The sequence below is a fragment of the Meriones unguiculatus genome, chromosome 7 (genome assembly GCF_030254825.1).
Source record: "Meriones unguiculatus strain TT.TT164.6M chromosome 7, Bangor_MerUng_6.1, whole genome shotgun sequence".
In the NCBI taxonomy this organism is placed as follows: domain Eukaryota; kingdom Metazoa; phylum Chordata; class Mammalia; order Rodentia; family Muridae; genus Meriones; species Meriones unguiculatus.
The window spans coordinates 20,051,166-20,068,682 of record NC_083355.1 but is presented as its reverse complement, the minus strand read 5'-3'; the positions used below and the strand labels follow the sequence as shown (position 1 = coordinate 20,068,682).

At 49.0% G+C, this 17,517-nt stretch overlaps 2 protein-coding genes across 9 annotated transcripts; one reads left to right on the top strand and one right to left on the bottom strand.

The window, feature by feature from the left end:
- Positions 1-154: 154 nt before the first annotated feature.
- Ptges3l (prostaglandin E synthase 3 like) lies at positions 155-6,044 on the bottom strand. 8 transcript variants are annotated; one of them, XM_060386661.1, is made up of 8 exons: positions 5,879-6,041; positions 5,544-5,606; positions 5,221-5,410; positions 5,037-5,103; positions 4,822-4,920; positions 3,340-3,429; positions 1,050-1,103; positions 155-552 (listed from the first exon to the last, which is right to left on the bottom strand). In XM_060386661.1, exons 3-8 carry the CDS (start codon positions 5,286-5,288, stop codon positions 517-519), a joined length of 414 nt encoding a protein of 137 aa, XP_060242644.1. In that variant the 5' UTR covers positions 5,289-5,410; positions 5,544-5,606; positions 5,879-6,041; the 3' UTR covers positions 155-516. The 8 variants fall into 8 exon arrangements, with proteins under 8 accessions (XP_060242644.1, XP_060242646.1, XP_021496815.1 ...); XM_060386663.1 differs by having other exon boundaries at positions 5,221-5,334; XM_021641140.2 differs by having other exon boundaries at positions 5,221-5,606; positions 5,879-6,044.
- A 107-nt stretch (positions 6,045-6,151) lies between these two features.
- On the top strand, positions 6,152-17,517 carry Rundc1 (RUN domain containing 1). The gene is made up of 5 exons (XM_021641138.2): positions 6,152-6,694; positions 11,363-11,521; positions 12,739-12,937; positions 13,464-13,580; positions 14,466-17,517. The coding sequence occupies exons 1-5, from the start codon at positions 6,185-6,187 to the stop codon at positions 15,329-15,331; spliced, it is 1,851 nt and encodes a 616-aa protein (XP_021496813.1). The 5' UTR covers positions 6,152-6,184; the 3' UTR covers positions 15,332-17,517.

Genomic DNA, 17,517 nt, shown 5'->3' with positions numbered 1-17,517 from the left:
AAGCTAATGGTCTAGCGATGACAGCCATCTGCATACAAGCCTGTCCAGTAACATCTATCTTCCCACTGCAAAAGGGGCCAGAATCTCTAGAGAGAGAGAGAGAGAAATAAAAGGCTTTTCACGGGTAGGGGAAAATACGAGGAGGAGAGAGACATGATCACTCCTAGAATTTATTGTAATCTCTTCTTTGGCCTTTGCTTTACCACGTATAAACACGTGTCCAAAAAAACTAAGCATCCAAAGCATAGATTTTTTTAAGTCAAATCGGTGGGAAGTCGGAAGCCCTACCAGTTAGCAATGAACCCTGGCCCCTCTCCCTGCAACTGACGTAGGACTACACTGAGGTGCCCAGGAGGAAGACCTAATAGATGGAGAGGGGCCCTTAAAGAAAGAGTTTCTGGAAACGTTGCGAGGTCTCAGTGGTTCTTGACGAATAATGAAAAAGTTGAAGAAGGCCCCATCACAGCTTCTCAGCACACCAACAGTAGCTTCAGCCTCCTCCGCTGTCACAGAAAGCTAGGTAGTTGTCGTATCCGCACTGTCAGAATCATCCTGAAAAGAGAAGACGAAATACCTGTGGTTTCTATGGTGACTTTCACAGCTGCTGCCCACTCCCCCTGCTCTCCTAAAACCCTAAGTCGCGTCTCTTAGGATGCCAACTTTGGGTAATGAGATAAATCACCAGGGTCCAGTGAACAGCACTCTTACTGGGTGTCACTTGTTTTAAGAGTTTCAGGTGGTGCTATTGCTCCTTAAAGGGGCAAAGGCATTCGTTGGAGCCAGGTTTGTTCTAGCATGCAGAGGAAGGGAGAGGTTTAGAGAACACCCAGCCTCGTGTCAAGTTCAGGCTTGGTTAACATGCAGAGAGCTACCATGTGTCAGAAGATGGAATGCAGGTTCTTATATGCTGTGCTTTTTCCCTATTGCTCTTTGGAGGGCAGGTCTCATGCATGGGGGGGGGAACACTCCCCCACTGAGCTGTGTCCCGCTCTAATGTGTCATTTTAGAGTTTAAGGAGAACGGAAGGATCTAGGGAAGGTGTTACTTACGTCCAGATCATCCATGGCAGGGGGAGGTCTCTTAGTGCTGACCTTGTTCAAAAGCTAACGGGAAGAGAGAAACAGTCACAAGAGAGGAGGGGTGAGGGAAGAGCAGCCCGAATACTAGTAGAGCCTGGAGAATGGTCCCTGCCCGAGGGCGCTGGAATTAAGCGTCCAACAGTTAGGAGGATCAGGACCCCGGGGATGGTTCCCAGCACCGAGTGGTAGCTTACAAAAGTGAACCTCTGGCAGAGTGTGTTGGTTCTTGCTTGCAATACTAGAACCTAACAAGTGGAGGCAGGGAGAGATCAGGGGTTCAAAGCTAGCCTCAGGCAGTTCCTGAGGCCAGCCTGGGCTACATGAGACCCTGTCTTGAAAGAGGCAGGTCCAGCCGGGCCTGGTGGTGCATGCCTTGAATCCTAGCACCCAGGAGGCAAGGGAATGGGTAGCTAGCTCTGTGAGTTCGAGGCCAGAATGGACTGCAGAGTGAGTTCCAGGACTGCTAGGGCTGTTATGCAGAGAAACTGTCTCAGAGAGAGAGAGACAGAGAGACAGAGAGAAAGACAGACAGAGAGGAAAGAGAGAGAGAAGGGGGGCCAGGGTCTGGAGAGATGGCTCAGTGGTTAAGAACACTTAACTGCTCTTGCAGTGAAACCAAGTTCAGCTCCTAGCACTCACATCAGGCAGTTACTGCTCTCTGACCTCCTTCAGCCCCTGCATGCAGTTGGTGCACATAAACTCACTCAGGCACACATATATACGCAGTAAATTAAAAAAAAATGCAAATAACTCTTAAAAAAAGCTGTTTGGGGGTTGGGAGTTTAGCTTATTGGTAGAGCATTTGCCTAGCAAACACAAGGCCCTAGGTTCAGTCCTAGGCTCTGAAAAAAAAAAATCTAATTTAAAGTGGGTGTGATGTCACAGGCCAATAATCCTAGCACACACAAGGCTTGAGGCAGAAGGATAGCATGTTCAAGATCAGCTTAAGCTACATAGGGAGGCCCTCTCTCACAAAAGAAAAACAAGTCAATTTAAACACACGCAGAAAGCACCCTCCTTATCAATCCAAATCGGGGGTCTGTGAGTCCTCTCATGATTTGAATTAAGGGAGCTTCTGGTCTTCTAAAACAAAATCACATGTGACAGATATTGTTTATGGAGAACCAGTAATTTACAATATGAAATTTTAAAAATATTTACTTTTATTTTATGTACATTGGTGTTTTGATTGCATGTATGTCTGTGTGAGGGTGTTGGATCCCATGGAACAGGAGTTACAGACAATTGTGAGCTGCCGTGTGGGTGCTGGGAATTGAACCCAGGTCCTCTGCAAGAGCATTCAGTGTCCTTAATTGCTGAGGCATCTCTCCAGCCCTATAATATGGAATTTTGCACTGTTTAGTTTTATATTCCTGTGAACTTTCCAGCTTAAGAAAAACTCATAGAATCATAGAAGAGAACAAGAGTTATAGAGTGTGGGAAAGGCTTTGTTACACTTTTACAGAATGCAGGCACCACTCTGCAAACAGTAAGTGAAGCTGTGCGAAATTTTATTAATTTTACACATTTTAATCATATTGAGCAAGATGGCTCAGTATGAACAGGCACCTGCTGCCAAGCCTGATGACACGCGTTCAATCCCTGGGACCTACACTTTGGAAATAGAAGACAGACTCCCACACTTTGTTTACCCATCTCCACATGGATGCTGTGGCTTTTAGGCACCTTCTCCTCCCAAATAAATAAGTAAAATGTATTAAGTTGTTGGGTTGTTTTTTTTTTCTTCTTCTTCTTCTTCTTAAGATTGTTCAGCAGCTAACAGTACCTGCTTCCCCTCCAGAGAATTCAAATTTCATTTCTAACACCCACATCAGAAAATTCACAACCACCTGTAACTCCAGCCCCCAAGGGATCCAACACACACATAGACATAAATAAAAAGAATAACACTGGGCATGATGTTGCACACTTTTAATCCCAGCACTCGGGAGGCAGAGGCAGGTGGATCTCTGTAAGTTTGAGGCCAGCCTGGTCTACAGAGTGAGCTCCAGGACAGCCAGGGCTATATAGTTAAGACCCTTTCTCGATAAACAAGTAAATAAATAAATATAATAAATCTTTAAATTTTTTCTTTTAAATTTCACTAATACTTATTTCTCTCATTTCTGCTACATACACGATGAATAAAATATGCAGCATATTAGCATATCAGTTGCCTGCTGAAGGCACTCCAATATCCCAGATGCACGTGTGCAGACAGAGAATGATGAAGATGGGAAGCAGGTGCCGTGTCTCCTACCTCTGCATAATGTTCCACCTGAGCCAGCTCCACCTCGTCATCTCCTTCCCAGTCTCTCCAGTTATCAAAGTCCACAGAGAGCCACACGGGCTGCGGGAGGAAGCATAAGTCATCACAGGGGGGATGGAGAGGAGAAAGAGTACACAGAAAAAATGGGGGCTTGTGTGTGTGCACAGATGAGGGCCTCAGAGAGAAAGGTCAGTGTGGTACAGTGCTCCCAGCTGCACCCCTTTTGGCCAATCCGCCCTCCAAGCTGCATCCACAAATGTTCACCAGAATCTGCTCAAGCCAGACACAATGCAGAGAACAGGGAGGTCTGAGAAAGCGCAGAATTCTACCCTCAGGGGCTGATGGACTCAGGGAGTAACACAAAACACCCTAGGACTCAACCAGGCCAGACAGACAAGCTGCATTCCCTAGAGCCAGAGGCGACCCTTCAAGGGCAGTATTCCACAGTGCCCGCTTCAAGCCAGTGTAATGCTGCGCCCCGGGTAAAGCCTAGAGAACCAGGAGTTCAAGATCACCCTCAGCTATATAGCAAGATAAAGTTCAATTTCCGCTGCAGGAGACCCCGCCTCAAAACAAAACAAAGGGAAATTAAACGTTTGTATATATTTACTTCAAAGATTTTGGGGGGTAGGGGCTGGAGAGATGGCTCAGCAGTTAAGAGCCCTGGCTGTTCTTCCAGAGGTCCTGAGTTCAATTCTCTCATTTATCTGTTGAGCCATGTCACTAGGCCCTTTAATCTATTTTTTTGTTAATGTCAGCAACAAATCAAAAATTGTGAACGTCAGTAGCCAGTCAAATTAATTTTTAAGATGTATTTATCATATGTGTGTGACTGTTTTGCCTGCTTGTGGGTATGTGTATCACGTGCACGTGAAAGCAGAAGAAGGTGTTGGCTCTCCTGGAATTGGAGTTACAGATGGTTGTGAGCCACCATGTGGAAGATGCACATTCACCTCAGGTTCTCTGCAAGAGCAACCAGTGCTCTTAATCACTGAGCCCCTGTCCAGCCCCTCAAAAGAACTTTTTTAATTTAAAACAAAAAAAATTTTTTTTTGACGGTTTCTCTGTGTAGCCTTGGTTGTCCTGGACTCACTTTGCAGACCAGGCTGGCCTTGAACTCACAGAGATCTGCCTGCCTGTGCCTCCTGAGTGCTGGGATTAAAGGTGTGCCCCACCACTGTCATGCTTCAAAATAATTTTTTAACTGTGGAAAGAAAATACTAAATAAATGTAAAGACTGCTGGGCACAGTGGCCAAAACCCTGTCTTGGAAAAACAGACAGACAGACAAAAGACTACTTCCTTTCTAGACCAGAAGGAAACCTATAGATTCCAGAATGTTTGGGAGCTTTAACAAGCAGGCCCCAGAGGACCCACTGAATACTGACTGGAAAGAAGGCAAACACGATCCAGATACAACTGTGGTGCCCGGGTCCAGAGTGAACACGGCGGAGACCAGGCTCCACACACTCACCTTTATATCCTCCTTGGTGAGCCGAGGCCAGGGGACCTTCTCCTTCCACTTCCTCACAAAGCAAGTAATGGAGCGACCGGAGCGCTTATCCTGGGAGTCCTGTCAGACAGACAGCCTCATTCTCACAGACTGCATTTTAGGATGGACCTCCAGGTTCTTCGCTCGCTTGGCCAGCCCTTCTTGTCCAGACCTGCCAGTCCTTACCCTGCCCTCACCTTGGAGTTCACCTTGGCATAGAACTCGATCTCATTATAGAGCTCCACTCCATCACCATTCCTGCAGCTAAAGATACGGTAAAAAGGTAAGACCTAGGAGGAGTTGAAGGGACTTCTCTTGAAACACCAGGACTAGAGGATGGTTCTTGAGCCACCAGGCCCGTGCAGGGGGAATGGCTACTACCTGAACACAACGCGGTGGTCCTCAATGAGCACACTCACGTCGGTGCTGTCCTCAACACAAAACTCCATGAAAACGTATTTGGGTCTGTCGTACCACAGGGTCCGGGCATGCTGCCTGAGGAGGTTGGAGGTGGGGACTTGAAGGCAACCCGGAGAGGTGGAGGGAGGAGACAATATGGTTGTACGGGGTGCTGCTTGAACCAGGTGGAGGGGAGCGGTAGGGGCCGGTGGCAGTGGTGAGGATAAACCCAGAAAGACAAGGGAAGTAGGAGTTAGGAGGTACATTCGGATCACACCACCCCTCTCACCCACAGTCACAGAGACCTGGAGTCTGGGGCTCCGATGGGCAGAAGTCGGCAGCGTCTTACAAGATGTGGGGCTGGAAATCTGCAGGGCAACGGGCAAGGGGGTAGATGGGATCTGTACGACTGCAGCCTGACACTCACCGTTCCATGGTGGCTCCAGCTGCCTGGTGGCTTTTGGAGTCCCAAGCAAGGGCCCAGTACTATCTTTAGAACCCAGAGACACCCCTAGCAGCTGCTCTCCTTATATGGTAGGGGGAAGGGTTGAGAGGAAGGGAATGAAGGGTGGCTGGACAGAAAAAAATCATCTGCACTCCAGAGGGACTCTGGGAGCTTTTGCTGCATCCCTTCACCTACCTCTCGGGGTCTCCAGAAATACACGGATCAGGATACCAGCTCTACCCTCTGTGGCCAGGGAAAGGGCTACCCTAGACCCTATCAGCAGGAAATTACTTGTCCTCGGCCTCGTTCACTTGTTCCTCCAACGCAGAGTACTCCTGTGTTTAATTCACAAAATGCACGTAAAGAAGTGTCGAGGGGGCGGGCCCTCGGGAGGTCGGTGGCGTGCAGACCCCGCCCACCGCCCCCCCAGGCTTCCCTGCCAGCGCCCGTTGCCATGGCAGCAAGGGGGCGCGACTGACGTGCGGCGGCGTTTCCGGGAAGATGGCGGCGGTGGAGGCGGCTGCGGAGCTGGGAACTGTGGCGACTGCCTTCGGGCCAAAGGCGAAGGACGAAGAAGAGGAGGAGGAGGAGGAGCCGTTGCCGCCATGCGAGACTGTGCGCTGGGCCCCCGTGGGGGCGGTGGCCGAGGCCGGTCCCGGAGCGGCGACGTTCTCGGAGGAGGCGGCCGCCGAGGAGGCTGGAGCGGCTCCGGGCTCCCCTCCCGACGCGTCCATCCGCACGGTGAGGCGGCTGCAAGCCGAGCGGCGGCAGCTGGACTCGGCCCTGCTCGCGCTGTCCTCGCACTTCGCTCAGGTGCAGTTCCGCCTGCGCCAGGTAGTGCGCGGGGCGCCGGCCGAGCAGCAGCGTCTCCTGCGCGAGCTCGAGGACTTCGCCTTCCGCGGCTGTCCGCACGTCCTGGGTTACGAGGGGCTGGAGGACCCCTGCGGCGGCGGCGACGGCGAAGGCGATGGGCGGCCGGGGGACCGGCCACGGGTGCGGGGCGAGGACCAGGTGAGTGTCTGGGGCTGGGTCCGGAGGAGGAGGAGGAGGAGGAGGAGGAATGTGGTGCGGGCAGGTGGAAAGTGGTTGGTGATGCTGACGAGGACGGAGGTAGATAGGGTGAGGAACGAGCAAGCTGCAAGTACTGTAGGTACGCGAATACGAGATAAAGAGACTGGAGGTGGGAAGATGCAAAAAGGCATATTGTGGGCATTGAAAGGCGGTATTGGAAAGGCAGTGGGTAATGGAAGCCTCCCCTTACCTCGCCCACGCCTTGAGGTACTTATCCCGAGTGTGTTTGGGTCACACGCTCCATTCTGAGGTATACCTCCAGCCCTGAGCACTTGCTGATAGAATGAGCCTGAGGACCGGGAGAAGTGACTAGTGAAAGGGAAGTAAATTGGAGCCCATGGAAATTTAAATTGATGCCCCATGCTTTTTTGGCATATAGATAGGCTGTAATCTTTACGCCGTCTGATCTCAGTGAGAGGTGTGGTGAATAGACGCCTTCCCTTGGCAGTGGCAAGAAATACACCTGATTTTAAGGATGTCCTAACAGTATCTTCAAACTGCTAAATAACGGGTTTCTCTGAAAGGACCCTTCTAACTGACAAGTGCATTCTTCAGTACACTGAAGAAACAGTGGAATCCTGTAAACCACAGGGAAGGTTCCTTACAAACGTTGAATCACTGGAAGCTGGAAGTAGTGAGAGAGGCCACCTTTCCCCTTCCTGTTCTGCAGATCACCGTCCACAGGTGGCTCGCTTCTCACTCGAAATGGCTTTAGCCAGGAAAACTTAACTGGTAGCAGATACTAGCTACTGTTCCTTCCTTTTCATGTCCATATATCCTTTTGCAAGGAGCAGGCAGGCAGAGTCAAGAGGCTTAGAAAGTAGCCAGGCTCTGTGTAGTAATGAATGACATGAAAGGGCCTGTGCAGACGTGATACTCTCTTTTTATTGGTCACTGTCACTTGTGGAAAATTTTTCACGGTGATGCCATAAAAAATTGTGCTCACCATTAAAGCAGCTGTATTTTTTTTTTTTTAAAGTTTATTTACTGCATTGATGTTTTGTCTGCATGTACGTCTCTATGAGGGTGTTAGATCTTAGAGTTATAGACAGTTGTGAGCTGCCATGTGGGTGCTAGGAATTGAACCTGGGTCCACTGAGCCATTTCTCCATCTCCAGCCCCAACAGCTGTACAGCTGTATTCTTCCCACCCCCGCCAGTAGGGTTTCTCTGTGTAACCTTGGTTGACCTGGACTGGCTTTGTAGACTGTGAGGCCTTGAACTCCTGCTGTCCTCGAACTCATAGGAATCTGCCTGCCTCTGCCTCCCAAATGCTGGGATTACAGGCAGGCAGCACAGCACCTGGCTAAGCAGCTTTATTCTTGATGTATGAACAGGTAGAACCTGAGTGGAGGACGTCTTTGGGCTGAGTGATGTAGTTTTTCTATTTTGGGGGGCAAAAGGGACAGTCTTGGGGATGGAACCCAGGGACTTGCACGTTGTAGGTAAGTGTTCTGTCACCAATTAATCTGTGTCCTCAGCTCTTAAAATTATTGTCATTGATTATTATTTTTTTTTTAAAGACTGGTTCTCTGGCCCAGGCTGCCATTGAACTTGCCATAGAATAACCTTGAAGTACTTTTTTCAAATGTGTGTGTGCACAGTGCTGGTGTCACAGCCTGCATGTGGAGGTTGGAGGACAACTTTAAGGAGTTAGTTCTTCCTTAGAACATGAGTTATAGAAATCAAACAGGCTGAGCTGGGCATGGTGGCACACGCCTGTAATTCCAGCATGCGGGGAGGCAGAGGCAGTCGGATCTCTGTGAGTTCAAGGCCAGCGTGGTCTACAAAGTGAGTCTAGGACAGCAAGGGCTACACAGAGAAACCCTGTCTCAAAAAACAAGAAATTAAAAAAAAAAAAAGAAAGAATGAAAGAAAGAAAGAAAAAGAAAAAAAAATCAAACAGGTCATCAGGCTTGGTGTTCCTAACCTTGAATTCTGATCTTTCTGCTTCCACCTTCTGAATACTGAGATTAGACGCATGGGGGCCATTCACAGTTTGTCAGTGCTAAGGTTTGAACACAGCACCCAGTGTATGCTAGGCAGGCACTTGATGCACTGAGCCATCTCCCCAGCCTCTCCAAATTACTTTCAGCGTTATCTCCATGTGTACTGGATAAATCTGTCATTTCCTGCCTTGCCCCAGAACTCACTGTTCTCCCTGTTAAATTTGTTTACGCAGCTCCAGCAGATACGCTGTAACTACGACAGCAAGTGAGCTGCTCTGGCAGAGCAGTCATGGAAACACGTCAGGATTTACAGCTAGTGTCCCTCTCCCTTGGCTTCACAGAGGGATGACAAAGATGGACTGTTTCTTTGTTGCTTTCTCTTTTGGCTAATTAGACAACATCCTCCAGTCAGAGCTGATCTAGAGTTTGTTATTCTGTACCTAATTCAGTCCAAAAACATGTAAGAAATACGTACTGAGGGCTGGAAAGATGGCTCAGGGTTAAGAGCAGGCTGCTCTTGCAGAGGACCCAGGTTTGAGTCCCAGCATCTACATGGCAGCTCCCAACTGTCTATAATCACTGTTCCATTAGACACCCTCTACTAGCCTCTGTGGCCACCAGACTCTCAGGCGGTACATAGACATACATGTGGGCAAATCATCCATACACGTAAAATAACATTTAAAAAAAAATATTTTTTTAAGGAAGAAAAAAGTACGTACTGAGAATTTACCCCATGCTGGACACAGTTCTGGGTGTACTGGGGATTGAAAGTCAAGGCCCTTCAGGAGTCAATAGGTTAGCAGAGGCAGGTCTTAAACAAACACTGTAATGAGTAAGAGTACATAACACAAAGAAAGAAATGACTTGTTCTTCCTCGAGTGAACCCGGGAAAGCCTTTAGTGGAGACCTAGTTACTATCTGAGGAGGAGAATGGGGTTCTGAGAAAAAGCAGTACCCTGACAGTGGACTGGGGAGTGTGCGGAGGCTTGCTTTCATATTCACCAAAGCTGAAGGAAGGGGATTGCGTTTATGAAGTTGAACGAAAAGTTAATTCTTTGTTTTTCGTCTGTTCTCTCTCCTACCTTGCTTCTTGAGGGCTTGGTAAGTACCGCTTTAAAGCTAACTTTTTTTTTATATGTATGTTTTTTTTAAGATTTATTTATTTTATATATATGAGTGTTCTATCTGCAATTGCACCTGCCAGAAGAGGGAATCAGTTCGCATTCTAGATGGTTGTGAGCCACCATGTGGTCACTGGGAATTGAACTCATGACCTTTGGAAGAGCAGACAGTGCTCTTAACTGCTGAGCCATCTCTCCAGGCCCTAAGGCTAACTTTTAATACTGTGGAGATCCTAGCTTAAATCCACCCTTATTATGCCTACAAGTGGTTTAATGCCTCTGCTCCTTTGACCTTTTTTATTTTTTTCCCCAGAGCTGAGGACCAAACCCAGGGCCTTGCGCTCTACCACTGAGCTAAATCCCCAACCTCTTGTTTTGTTTCTGTTTTAGGGTTTTGTGTGTGTATGTGCGCGTGCGTGTGTGGTGCTACTTGTTAAGACAGTGTCTATTTATGTAGCCCAGGCTGGCCTGACACTCACTGAGGAGTACGGGTGTACATGTCCTGCCTGGCTTGCTTTTTTGTTTTGGTTTGATTTTGAACTCAAAAATGATGAATACCCAGTCTCTAAGACTAAATTGACGAGACTTGATCCCACTGAAGGATGCTACGCGGTAGCTGGCAGTGGGAAGGCAGTTGTCCTCAGAGAACCTCGACCCACACGTACGCCCGCACTGTTAGCTTCCCACCCCCGTGACTTCCCTTCTATGTATTTCTGTGCCTCCAGTACTTACATTGTCATTGTTTCCCCTTTTACGGAAATAGCTATAACCTTCCCAAGTAACTTTGAATTTTCAGGAAACGGGTTGATTTCTACATACATAAAGCCTTTCTCAGGCCCCAAGGCTTTGCTTTTTGAGACAGGGTCTCATTTTACCCAGCTTCAAACTAGCTACCTAGCTCATGCTAGACTTGATATCTGATCCTAAGTCTTCACAAACCACCATTCCTGGCTCGCCCCCAGACAGTTGCGCAGACCATTTGCACGAAGAGTTAAGCTGTGGTCACTGGCTGTGGAGGATGACACCTTTAACTCCTGGAGGCCATCTTACCTAAGTGTTCTCTCTCATCACTAGACCTTTGAAAAACAACAAGCCTCTTCACAAAAGGCTTCCTTGTGTTTGTGTTCTGTTTGCAATGAAGGGATGATCACTTCTTAAAGAAACCATAATCAGGGGGCTGGAGAGATGGCTCAGAGGTTAAGAGCACTGGCTGCTCTTCCAAGGGTCCTGAGTTCAATTCCCAGCAACCACATGGTGGCTCACAACCATCTATAATGAGATCTGGTGCCCTCTGCCTGGTATGCAGGCAGAACACTGCATATGTAATAAATAAATAAATCTTAAAAAAAAAAAGAAAAAAGAAACCATAATCAGTTGCCCTGGCTGAAGTATATTGTTACTGCTGAACCTGTCAGTTGTTTCATTGACCTATTTGGAAGCATTATATATTTCCTGGTCATTTTTGGCCTAGAGTCTTAAAAGTGCCCGTGGTTTCTCTTTTCTGTGAAATAGACTCAAGTGTTTTTCTCATCATAGAGTGAGCAGGAAAAACGGGAGCGCCTGGAAACCCAGAGGGAGAAGCAGAAGGAGCTGATTCTGCAGCTCAAGACCCAGCTTGATGACCTGGAAACGTTCGCTTATCAGGAGGGCAGTTATGACTCCCTGCCACAGTCTGTGGTCTTGGAAAGACAGCGGGTGAGAATACCTTAGAGGTGACACCAGCATTTCTCACAGCTAATGTGTCCCTGCTGCTGGTATACCAGCATAGCCTGTCCCCAGTACACCTCTCCCATGGCCTTACCAAGGACCACAGGTCCAAATCAAAGAGACAGTCTACTATTTCCTGGAACCAGTCTCTCTCTCTCTTGCTCCCTTCCTTTCGAAGCTCCTTTATCACTTGTTTTCATTAATAAAAAGGACTAGAAATTACAAAATAAGTATATGTTCACTTGGAAGCCTTTAGAGAAAATCAGTGTAAAGCTCTTGGGACGTTACTCATTTTTGTTTTATGTGAGTGAGTGTTTTGGCTGCGTATACACCTGTGTACCATGTGCATGGACGGCCTGTGGAGGCCAGACGACGGTGGCAGACCACTGAAGCGGAGTCACAGAGGCCATGAGATGCCATGTGGGTGCTGCCAACAACCCAAGTCCTGTAAGAGAGTGCCAGTGCTCCTAACTGCTGAGCCATCTCTCCAGCCCAAACATGAGGCTATTGGGTCTTTAGCCACTTTGGATCATTTACCCTGTCCTACTGGATGAAAGCTTAATGGCCTGGTAAACTCACAGTGCATGAGAGGTACCATTTCCGGTCAAAAGGAACTAAGTATTCTTTTGTTCTGTTTTGTTTGTTTGTTTGTTGAGACAGTTCTCATATAGCCTAGGCTGGCCTCATAATTTGTTGTGTAGTCAAGCATGACCTTGAACTTGTGATCCTCCTGCCTTCTCTTTCCACGTGCGTAGACGACAGACAGGTGTACATCTTCCCACCTGGCTTATGTGGCGCTGAGAGTGGCGTACCCAGGTCTTCACTTCTGCTAGGCAAACGGTCCGCAAGCAGCTTCTTCCCCAGCCCTGAGCTCCGGGTTACTCTAAAAGGAAAAGAGAGTCTGCATCCTCATCTTTCTCTTTAAATTATTGTATGAGTGTGGGTGTGCAGGTGGCGTAGCACACAGTCTCTCCTTCAACCTTTGTGTGGGTTCTGCGGGTCCAACTCAGGTCACTAGGCTTATGTAACAAGTGCTTTCCTCTGCTGAGCTGTCTTTCCAGCCCTATCCTAAGCAGCAGCTGCATCCGTTTCTTCTGAAGTCGGAGGTCTGCGTGGCTTGAGACTAGAAGCCTCGCTAAGACTCGCCTCCTTAGCCCTCCGCTTGAGAACTGCAAACAGTACACTCATTGCTGTGATCTTGACAGGTGATCATTGACGAGTTAATAAAGAAACTGGACATGAATCTGAATGAGGACATCAGTTCCCTGTCCACTGAGGAGCTTCGCCAGCGTGTGGACGCAGCGGTGGCTCAGATTGTTAACCCGGCTCGGGTCAAAGAGCAGTTGGTTGAGCAGCTGAAAACCCAGATCCGGGATCTTGAGATGTTCATCAGCTTCATCCAAGGTCAGCGAGCATCTGGGACGAGGAAGCGAAGACAGATAGTGTGGTAGTTCCCTGTGGTCTGAGCATTCCTGTGTAAGGAAGCCAGTTCTCGCTGTTTTGTGGACTTGAATGGGGCATGGTGGTGCACACCTGTAATCCTCAAGTTCAGAGAGACGGAGGCTGGCAGACCTCTGGGTTCTAGGTCAGCCTGTTATGACAAGCGAGTTCCAGGCCGGCCTACAGAGGGAGACCTCTTCTGTATGCCAGAGTAGGATGGAAAAAAAAACATTGTCTAGAAGCAGGTCTTTCAGGTCCACTGCTGGCCTCATGTCCTTGAGCAGATCTTACTCTCTTCACTAGGGATGATTCATTCTTCATTTGCTAAGCAAATATTTATTGAGCCACCTGTGCTGTACCAGGCACCTTTCACACAGTGAAACACAATCATTTATAGAATGCCGGTCATGGAGTAGGCACTATTAACTCTTCTTTTCCTTTTAAAAATCTGCTAGGAAGGGGATAAATGTGTCTTATTTTTGTTACCTAGATGAAGTGGGAAGCCCCTTGCAGACGGGTGAACACTGTGAGTGCAAAGCCAGCCGGCAGGCAGGGAACGGCACCACCAGAACAGGCAGCGGCACACTGCCCCCAGGAACCAGCAAAAGTGAGTACAGCTCCTAGAACACACGGGCCGCAAAAGCAAAAGGTGGGGGGCGGGAGCAGGAGACGGAGAGTTCAGGCTCAATCTGGACTACATCTCGAGAATCTATCTGGCAAAAAGAGGCTAGCTAAAGATTTATGATTGCTTGAGTCTTGGGAAGCATGGAGTAGAGGAAATGATAATAGGGCAGGATATCTTTTGGGGGTAATTGAAAAGATTCTAATAAGGATTTTTTTTCAAGACAGGGTTTCTCTTTGAAGCCTTGACTGTCCTGGACTCACTTTTTAGACCAGGCTGGCCTTGAACTCACAGAGATTCACCTGTCTCTGCCTTACCGAGTGCTAGGATCACAGGTGTGTGCATCTGGCCTAGCAGAGATGCAACTCCTAAGTATGATTTTGAAATGATCAGATGTAGGAGAGGCGGCTAGTACACGCCCAGTGTAGATGGAGTCCTAGAGCCCTGCACTTAATCCTGAGCACCAGGAAACACGACAAAAAGAAGCTGAGCATGGTGGCATATACCTGGAACCCTATCACCTCAGAAACTGAGGGAAGTGGGGAGGTAAAGAGTTTGAGACCAGCCTGGACATGGTGTGCCTGCCTGAAACCTCAGCAGTAGGGAGGCTGAGGGGTGAGGCCTGCCATGGTAGCAAGGTCCTGTTTGAAAAAACAGCAGCCTGAACTGTGCACTGGAAGTGGGTGAGCTGCGCAGCATCTAAGCCACAGCTAGTATTAGCAGCCCAAATTAAGCCAGTCCAGGCACATCCCTGCCTTCGTGTGGCGCCTGTACCGTGGCTCAGAAGTAAGGCTTGCGCCCCGCTTGTGACTTGTTGAATGTTCTATGTCATTTTGACCTCTTTCTAATGAGTCACTGTTCTCTAAACAGCCAAGGCAGAAGACATGAAGCGAGTCCGGGAGGCAGGGCAACACCTGATGCGGCGAGCACTGGCCGTGCTCCAGATCTTTGTTGTTAGCCAGTTTGGCTGTGCCACAGGCCAGATCCCTCAAACCTTGTGGCAGAGGGACCAGGCAGACAGAGACTACTCCCCCTTATTGAAGAGGCTGGAAGCCTCAGTAGACAGAGTAAAGCAGCTAGCCCTGCAGCATCAGCCACATGACCATGTCATCACTTCGGCCAACCTCCAGGACCTCTGTCTGGGAGGCAAGGATGAGCTGACCATGGCTGTACGGAAGGAGCTGACAGTGGCTGTGAGGGACCTGCTGGCCCATGGACTACGTGCCTCGTCTTCTGGGATGAGCCTTGTCATGGCTCCCATTGCTTGCTTGTTGCCAGCCTTCTCCTCAGCCCCTGAGACCATGCACCCCTGGGAGCTCTTTGTGAAGTACTATCATGCCAAGAATGGCCGTGCATATGTGGAATCCCCAGCCCGGAAGCTCTCAGAGTCCTTCGCCCTGCCTGTAATGGGTGGCACTGCCGTGACTCCTAAACAGAGCCTTCTGACAGCCATCCACCTGGTCCTGACAGAGCATGACCCTTTCAGGCGCAGCGCGGACTCGGAGCTGAAGGCGTTGGTGTGCATGGCGCTCAATGAGCAGCGCCTGGTGTCCTGGGTAAACCTCATCTGCAAGTCAGGCTCCCTCATCGAGCCCCATTACCAGCCCTGGAGCTACATGGTGCACACAGGTTTCGAGAGCGCCCTCAACTTGCTCAGCCGCCTCAGCAGCCTCAAGTTCAGCCTTCCTGTAGACTTGGCTGTGCGCCAGCTCAAGAACATCAAAGATGCCTTTTGATGAGAATGCCCCACACACCTTTCTCTGAAGGGACAGTGTCCTAGAATTCTAGCAAAAGTCAGGGAGTCAAAGGAAGGGTCAGAGACCTTTTCTTAGACCCTTTTCAGGTGATCAGCCTAATGGAAGCAAAGTCCATTTTCTCTCTTAGCATATTAGAAAGACATGTGAGAGACTGTCATCAAAAATAGTGTCAGGGAGCCCGGGTGTGGTGGTGCATGCCTGTGATCCCAGCACTCGGGAAGGCAGAGGCAGGCGGATCCCAATGAGTTTGAGGCCAGCCTGGTCTACAAAGTGAGTCCAGGACAGCCAAGGCTACACAGAGAAACCGTGTCTCAAAACAAACAAACCAAACAAAAAAATAGTCTCAGGAGCCTGAGTGACAGTTCACCAGGTAAGGGTGCTTGCTGTCAAATCTGACAATCCGGGTGGTACAAGGAGAGAAAAGTCCTCCCACAAATTGGCCTCCTACCTCCACTCAAACTGTAGCGAATGTGAATCCCTGCCCAAACACAAACAAATGTAATAATAAAATCCACAAAATAAATGTCAGGACTAGAGGTGTAGCTCAGTGGTGCCTTGCGTGGAAAGCCAGGGCTGAGGACCTAAAAGCAAGCAGGAAGAGTTGACCTTAGCTCACCACTGTGCCTGTCCCACTGTTGGAGCCTGTGTTAGCAATCAGTCACCCGCACAGCTAATGCCCAACTCACTCTGCCATGTTGATTTTTAGAAAGTGCATGTTGGGCCTACCATTCTCTTCATGGCAGCAAGTCGCCACATGAGGGGGTTCTGGAAGACGCTAGACTTGAGGCCCCTGCTGGTGAAGTTGGGACAGTCTTCCTTCATGAGAAGCAGCTGAGAGAGCCCTAGGGCCAGAACTGTAGGAATTCCGAGTCCCCTTTCCTCCAAAGGAGTTTTAATACGGGTCTAAGATGGGAAATCTCCCTGCTGAGCAATGCTCGCACACACAGCGCTCCTCCAGTTATAAAGGACAGCTGATGTCGGGTACTGCCTCTGGCAGTCCCTTTCCTCCGTGGGCCCCTCAGGACTGACACGGTCTTCAGAAGCGAAAGCATTCAGAAAGAATCCTTGTCGCTCAAGAACACACATTCTGCGGGTTGAGTGCCATGGCCCCTGGGTTGTGACTCGCTGGCCCCATCTGTCCTAGAGACTGGCTGACGGGGGAGGTTTGTTCTCGGTGTGCACAGCAGCAGCTGCCGCCTCCACACAGTCCACCCGCTGCCTGTCTGTGGAAGTGACTCCCTTGTCCTTCATCTCGCCATGGGCACTTGCCCCAGGACTCACCGAGGATGCGTGAGCTGAGCTGCCACCTGCACTTGATTCCTATGAAGTGCACTTTAACTCCTTTCAGCAATGCGCCACTTAAGATGCATCATTGACAGTCAGTGGAAGGACATTTAGTTTCCCTGTGAACCACGGCAATGTTAAGGAGGTTGGGATGCAGCTCAGTGGTAGGCTGCTTGCCTGGCAATCCTCAGCACTCCCCTCCCCTCTCTCCAAGGAAAAAATAATAATTATAAAATATCATATATAATATCTGTGATTGCTAATAAAGTTACAGTATTTTGGGTAGCTTCTCTGCAAAGCCCATAACTCCCCTCCTCTTTCTAAATCTCTCTAGTCCCATCCACCCATGAAATCTGGGTCAGCATTTATTTAGAAACTGTCCACTTCCTGTCTGTATTCTGGCTGTCCTGGACTCACTATGTAGACCAGGCTGGCCTCAAACTCACAGAGATCCATGTGCCTCTGCCTCCCTGAGTGCTGGGATCACAGGCGTGCACTAGCATGCCCAGCTCTTTCTGAACTCTTGCTGGCTGGCTCAACTCGGCTGTTCTGACTCAAACTCCTCTCCAAACTAACTGATTTGATCTGTTTCTCTCCGTTTCTCACTGAATTGATCTGCTTGGCCTCAAACTAACTCTACCAATCTGTTCTAATCTTCTGGCTCCTCAGTCTCTGGCTCTTTCTCTCTTCATCTGTGTCCAGCTCGTTCCGTTTTTAAGCTCTCCCTGTGAAACTCTCCAGGCAAAACTCCCTCTGACTTCCGTGAACTCCACTGCCATGAACTCAACTCCACTGACTCAACTGAACAGCATTCACTGGAACTCAAGAGCTCTTCATGCCTGTGTTTCCTGAGTGCTGGGATTAAAGGCGTGTAAACCACA